Source organism: Kryptolebias marmoratus, linkage group LG6 (genome assembly GCF_001649575.2).
Source record: "Kryptolebias marmoratus isolate JLee-2015 linkage group LG6, ASM164957v2, whole genome shotgun sequence".
NCBI classification, from domain to species: Eukaryota; Metazoa; Chordata; class Actinopteri; order Cyprinodontiformes; family Rivulidae; genus Kryptolebias; species Kryptolebias marmoratus.
Window position 1 is genome coordinate 28,331,447 of NC_051435.1, and position 7,132 is coordinate 28,338,578.

At 43.0% G+C, this 7,132-nt stretch overlaps 1 protein-coding gene across 1 annotated transcript in view; it reads right to left on the reverse strand.

Moving 5' to 3' along the window:
* Positions 1–1,119: 1,119 nt before the first annotated feature.
* cnot11 (CCR4-NOT transcription complex, subunit 11) overlaps positions 1,120–7,132 on the reverse strand; it is an 8,717-nt gene continuing 2,704 nt past the window's right edge. Inside the window, exons 2-7 of the mRNA XM_017437521.2 lie at positions 6,205–6,369; positions 4,079–4,231; positions 3,296–3,498; positions 2,954–3,156; positions 1,795–1,891; positions 1,120–1,560 (exon numbers count right to left, since the gene is read on the reverse strand). Of these exons, the coding sequence (XP_017293010.1) occupies positions 1,363–1,560; positions 1,795–1,891; positions 2,954–3,156; positions 3,296–3,498; positions 4,079–4,231; positions 6,205–6,369 (1,019 nt within the window). The 3' untranslated portion in view covers positions 1,120–1,362. The remainder of the gene's footprint in view (positions 1,561–1,794; positions 1,892–2,953; positions 3,157–3,295; positions 3,499–4,078; positions 4,232–6,204; positions 6,370–7,132) is intronic.

Consider the following 7,132-nt stretch of genomic DNA (forward strand, 5'->3'; position numbering starts at 1 on the left):
CGGGGCCTCGGCGGGAGGGGTGCGCTACCGAAACCTAGCGCAAGTTGTGTAAACAACAGAAGCGTTATGGACAACGTTGGCCCTGTGTTGTTGCTGTTTTTTAAACTTATGGTGATTCTCCTGAGACTTCAGGAAGAGAGGCGCAGTGGAAGAAATGCTCTGGGTGCCGCCATTGTTGCGCGGAGTAGGACAGACGGCAGAAACGTTGCAGGGCAAGCTAACGCTGTTGTTTATATTCCTACCTTCGCTCTTTATGCTTGCATCTGGTCACACCCACGACCAATGAGTGAACAGGAGCTAAGCTTGCGCCGCCCACGAAAGCAGAGCCGGCCCGGCTGGCCCTACTCCGAAGCAGAGACCGAGTGCGAAAAAATGCAGATGTGAACGCTCGCAAAGCGAGCTGAGTAAAGTGGAGCCGGGACCTTTAGGGTACGTGTGAAAGGCGCATTTTACTCAACCAGTTGGATTTCTACCTCAGAATGTCCAAATTACAACTACTTCGTTTTGCTTTAAAAGAAGAGACCAGACGTATTGGACACTGTTCCAACCAATCAGTTTCTAACTCCAAATCACCCTTTTTATTTCTGCTTCCACTTTTTCCCAACAAACCTCAGATGAGTAGTGGGTCATGTATTATTCTTAAAAGTGAATCTTTTTCCTGCAGCAGTAACTCAGGTTAATGGTGAGATTCTTCAAGTTCGGCTGCTCAAAGCTTAAATGTTTTTTATGGTTTCATTTCCTACAGAGACACACATACAGTTAATATAGTTACCACTTTTCTAAGCAAATAAAACAAAGCCCTGAATGTTGCCTGGTAATTTGTCCAAGCTGATCAGTCGTCTTGTTTCTTTATGTGTAAAGACGGGATCAGCTGTTCCCTGAGTTTAACATGAAGGAAAAATGTTTCACACATCCTGAGTGATCTCAGCGTGTCAGTATGAACTGCTGCAAGCTGGAAATGCTGATGAAGATGAGGGAGACCACGATTCTCCTAAAGATGTCAGAAGGAACCCTTTTAAACCTTTAAATGCGTGTGGAGCAGCTGAACACAATCTGTCCTTAAATCATCTAATGAAGGATGTTTCTGACATACAAAAAATTACAACCCAAAACACTCAGTTAGTGGATTAAACATAAATCAAATGTTTAATTTGAAAACAGAAGAGTAGTTCTGGAGGAAAAAAAACTACAGTCAATACAGGTTCGATCTGCAGGTGGTGTGCAGAGAGTCAAAGTCATTTCTACAGTCTCCCCCCGTTAGAGAGCGCTGCTGCTGTTTCTGCTCCTCTCAAGCAGAAACACAGTAAAGCTTCCTGACTCTCTGTCTGTGACAAGGACATTGTTCTTAGCTGCTGAAGCTCCTTATTTGACAGGTTTGGCCTCAGACGGGTTTTCTCCTGTGTCCAGAGTCTTGAGAAGGCGGAAGAGGCCCGCGGCTTCGCGGATGCGGCTGAACTCAATACAGAAAGCCTGGACCTCAATGAAAAGGTCCTGAACGTTGATGATCTTGTTTCGGATCAGAGACTGGAGGAAGACGCAGACCAGTCGCACCAGTCGATTCTAAACATCACAGACATCATGTTAGCATCATCAGTGGCTCGAAAGAACTTACACTGTTATCGATCATATCTGTAATACACACACAAATGTGTGTGAATAATTGAACACAATAGCCTGTGAGAGGAACTTGTACTTAGAATAGGTTACATTAATCCTGCATAAATCCCTCCTGCTGCTATAGCTGTAAAGGAAACCTGACTTGGATCACTTCTGAATGTGTGTGTTGAACTGTACCTGCATGTACTTGTCTTTGATTTGCTCACACGTAGAGATGCAGTTGGAGATGTAGAGGTGGATAAACTCTGGGGGGAGGTCTACAGCTGTGGTCAGTCTGATGGAGGGAGGACACAAACACAAACGGTATCTTAAAAGAGTGACTACTACAGGGGTGGGATATTGATTTTTTCAAACATCAAAAATCAATACTGTTAAAGTTAATCTGTGCTGCTACTTTAAGAGAGTCAGCAGTTACTGTGAGGAGCCGTTTGTCCTCGTTGAGTTACCTGTAGCAGAAACAAGGTGCAGTAAAGCTCTGTGTGTGTGTGTTTACACAGCTTTTCTTTACTGAAGCCTGGAGAATATATGTCTAAGTAACAGCTGAAGTTATCGTAACATGGCTGTCCTCAGTAATGACTTTGAAACACTTTATTTGTGAATACATTTCCAGTGATAAACACGATACTAATTGTGTTAGCTTTTTTTCTCCTGTCTGAAGCCTGATTACTTTGACAGAAATATATTCCTGCAGGAGATGACCTCAGGCTGTACCAGAAGTGATACAGCTAGCTAATGCTGCTAACTGCGCCTGTAAATAACTAAAGAATTCCACTTAAAGAAATAATGTAGAATAGATGATGGTGTGATTAATAGATTTGTGTTTGCATGAATCTCTATGAAGTTTTGAGGACCCGCAGCTGTTTATAAGATGGCTGGGAGCTCGTCAGTCGGGTCAGAATTATTTCTCCAAACTGAGGTTCAAAGAGGTACCAACAACAAAACCCCATTTCAAAATGGTCAAAATATCACTTCATAAACACTCAACACAACTATTTTATTTCAAATAATAAATTAACTTTTGACATTTAATTCTTTCAAACTATCAAACATATTCACCCAAAGACAAACTATAAATGTTTGCTGTAAAATCCCTGAAAAATGTTAAAAGAACCTTTTTTTCTACAAACTTCCCAACACAAGTACCTCCGCAGCCCACTCAGAGCTCCAAATACGTGGGATTTTGGGGCAAGCTGATGAAGAGTAATTGTGACAATAAAATCCCCCGTATTTGGTGGAAATCCAACGAGTCCCTGACTATCATTTCGGTGTGTGACATACCTTACTTTTCACCTACATCTCTGAACAGAGAAACCAGCAGGCTAAAGCGAGCTCTCACCTGTTCACCACCTCCATGGAGTGCAGAGACATGTCCATGTTAACCAGCACAGAGAAATACTCTGTGATCTGGCTGCTCTGCATCAGCTTCAGCAGCATCTCGATGGCCACCAGAGGGTTGTTCTCCACCAGGTCAGGCAGCTTCGCTGGGGTCAGCCCGATGTGGTAAACCAGCTTCGGATCCTTCTCCAGCTCGGCCAGCAGCTGCACGCGCACACACACACAACAAACCAAACTAAGAGGCTTGTTCTTTCGGCTGCGGTTGGAGCCCCAGCTGTAACTGGAAACTCTGGCATCTGAATGAAATAAAGCCGTCATGTGACACAGTGAGGCAGTAACCCACCTGAGACTGCTGCTGGGCGGACAGCGGGCTCTTGAAGGCCTTGGACATGATGCGTTTGATCTCCATGCCGGTGCTGTTCTTCACACACATGGAGCGGTCCCATTGGATGCTGTGATCCGGCTCAGTGGGGTTCAGCCACGCCAGCTCGTCCTCGCACACGTGGAGGGGAGGTGGCGGGCGGATGAACTCGGGACGGAAGTGACCTGAGGATGAAACACTTGGTGATACTTTTGTGGTGGTAACCATGATGACATGCATCAGCTCTAATGGGTATCCTGAGCAGCAACGAACAGAAATTTACAGTGTTTTAATTAAACTAACAGGGATGTCTGTTTAAATGTGCACTGATCAGGTTTTAGAAAAGTTCAGTTTCAGATAGTTTGAATCTGTTTTACATCAGTGCTGCTGGTTCTTTAACCAGCAGATAAGATGATAAAAATCAAAGACATGATGGAAAAATCTGTCCTCTATGATAACTTAATGTCCACATGTGTGATTACAGAGAAGTGGTTGTACAATGAAACTGCTGGTAAATACATGACATCTTCTGCTGATTTCTCTAGAAAGCAGATTTATTTATGGCCTTTCTGTGTAACTTTGTTTTAAAGCTTATTAAAGCTTAAAGGAGAACAGCCACGTTCTTAATGTTTGAGTGAAGATGTTCACACCTCACAGTAACTTACAGGAAATAAAATAAATCCCTTGTTTCTCTGCCTTTTTGTTGTTTAGCTATACAACCTGCAGGAGACTCTTCTGATGTAAACCGTCATTAGGAGCACTTACTCTCCAGCGGAGGGCGCGGCCCGGTGACCAGAGAGTCTATGATCTGATTGGCCACAGAGCTGTCAAATCCCGAGTTGGAGGAGTCTGGATCTGGGTCGTTCAGGATGCTGGGGAAACTGGCTTTACTCTGAGTGGGAAGCTCCGACTGACGCTCTGCAACACACAAACAAAAGGTTCAACGCAGGAAGGAGAAATAAAAAAGGAACAATGTGCTGAAAAGGGAAATGAATCCCCACATATGTGCCCTGATCAGACGAAACACACTGAGCCATTCTGTGCGAACAAGGATCATCAGATTCAGAGAAAATCCGGAGAAATTCAGGAAAAAGCTACAAGCTAAAAAAACAAGAAAAAAAACTGTGAAACTTTACTACAAACAAACTCTAAAAGACAAAAAATATATATCTTTACTGTATTTAACTTAGGATTTTCTGGTTCCTCTGGAGAAAAGGTGCAAATAAAGGTTGTTTCTCAATGCCGGAGACTCAAATTTACAGGAAAATTTAGAGTAAAAAGGCAGATTTTTCACTGTAGTTTGTGACCAAGTGACCAAACTGTGTTTTGAAACTCACGGCCTATCTTCACGTGCACAGCTAGTAAAATTGTATTCTAGGACGTGTGCGCTGTTGTTGCCCAACTCAGCAGCCGCCCCTGTGTTTATGATTTAATCTACTGGAGTAAACTTTTGAAACAAAGGGTGTATTCACACCAGGAAAGTCCTTTGGTCACATCGTTTGGTCCGGACCAAAAGTGGACTTTATTTTTTTCGCTTGGTGCGGTTTGCATTCACATTGTGCTTTTTTGTAAGCGGACTATAATTTATAAACAAAGCCACGTGGGTGACGGTCATTGCTCCCATTGGACAGAAAGACGGGGGCAGCGGTTGGAGCACAGAGCACAGACCCGGAAATATGTGCACATTCGTTCTGTTGGTACAATTACAGTACTATTTTGAAATTCAAGAGCAGCTCATTCAACGTCGGTTTAATGATGTTTTACTTCTAATTTTGGAACGTCACCGGCAAATGCGTGCCGCAACTCGAAGAAGACGAGATGCTCTGACACACAACATACTAGCAACGGTGGTCCATGAAGTCCAAAAAGGCGCATGCTTTACGTAGTTAGTTCGGTACAAGTCCGGTCTGTATTCACACTAGAAGAGAACCGCACCAGAGTTCGTTTGGAAGCAGACTGAGACCACCTCAAAAAGCGGGTCTCGGTCCAGTTGTTTGATCCGCACCGGAGTTCGCATGACTGTATTCACACCTGCACAAAAAGTCCGGACCAACGCTGGAAACGAACTCTGCTTCGATTAAAGAGGACCAAATGTGTCAGGTCTGAATACGACCAAAGATAAAAGACTTGGAGCAGTTTTTGAATCATTTGTATTTACCATCAGCATAGTTTTAGACCTGGATGTGTTTTTTGTCCTGAGGAGAGTTTACATGCAGGTGTAGGAATAAAGCTTGAGCACTAATGAGGCAGGTCTGAAGCGCCTGCAGCGACTTAGGGACTGTTGAGAGAAATTTGTTTTGGTAATTTTTTGAACATGTTCAAAATTCAAGCAACAGGCCTGTGCACCTCTGCAACTCATACAAGGAAACTGAGAACCCCCATGGATGCTTTGAGACATTTTGGAGACTCCATGATGAATTCTTCACAAGCTAGCTGCAGCCCAGTGAGCTGCTACAGTTTCCTCTGAGTGAACCGAACGATCAGGTCTTTTCATTCAATTTTAACAAGTTCTCCAGACAAAAACAGACAGCTGAGACAACTTATACTCCAGAGTGAGTCTGTTGACCACCTGGCTGTTGGCTTTTTCACTAAATTTTTCCCCAATATGGCTGAAAAGACCAACTCCTCTTTGAACCGGCCTTCATGAATCACCAACATGATGTCAGCTTTCATTAACGGAGCAGAATCACAGGACTTAGCAGGGCTGAAGTGCCTTAGTACTTCATGATGCGGCTCTCCTGAACACACTGCTGTCGCTGTTCAAGACTAATCAAAGGTTCACTCCTTACGTCTCTTAAAAACCACATTTCAGACTGAACAGCACAAATTCCACCCGAACAAAAGTCTGAGCAGCTCGTTTGCTCAGCCACATTCAGCTGGTGTCCGCTGACCTGCTAAGGCGAGCTGCAGGCCGCTGATGTCGATGGACTGGGGCATGTTGCCCACGTCCATGCAGGACACCTGTCTGGGTGTTTTCTTAAAGAGGTCTCTGGGTGGCGCCAACATCAGCTGGGACAGGAAGAACTTCTCAGGCTGTGTGATGGGCGGCAGGAAGCCTGGACACAAAACACACGAGAAGGACGGGAATCATGGAGAGTGTTTTGAGCAAAACATTAAAATCTTGTGCAGATGTTATATATATATATATATATATATATATATATATATATATATATATATGCAATTTTGTTTTCGGCACAGTCTAGGAAAGACCTCTTGATCTGTCTCAACCTTAACTCCATTACCAAGCTTCAGATTTACAGAATAGATTAATATTTTTCTAACTCCTGAAAATGCTTCTAAACAATCTTTATAAAAAGGTTGCTGAAGGATTTGTGGCCATAACCCTAACACTGCAGAAATTAGGCTAGTGCTGGGCGATATGGAAAAAATTCTATATCACGATATGGATCATTTTATATCACGATAATGATATATATGACGATATACCCCAATTACGTCTGTTGTCAGTTATTCTCTGAAAAATATGAAAAAATAATCTAATTTCTTACCTTTTTCAAGCTTTATTTCGAAGTGACATTTAACTGAACTTTCACAAATGAGATTTGCTGCATTTTAGTGCAGCAATAAATATGTACCTGTTAAGACGTAACAGTATCAAATGACAACAGACTCCATTATCTTCGGCCGGCTATACATTCACTTTTCGCAACTTTCCCGGCTCTTTTACAACTTGTTTGTTTGCACTTTTTGGATTGTTAAATATTCTTTTTCGTGGTTCTTCTTTAAGTGATAGAAGAGGTTTGTTGTGTTGGCGTCAGATGAGAAAACGGTCTAATAGCAGAGTTAGCATTAGCA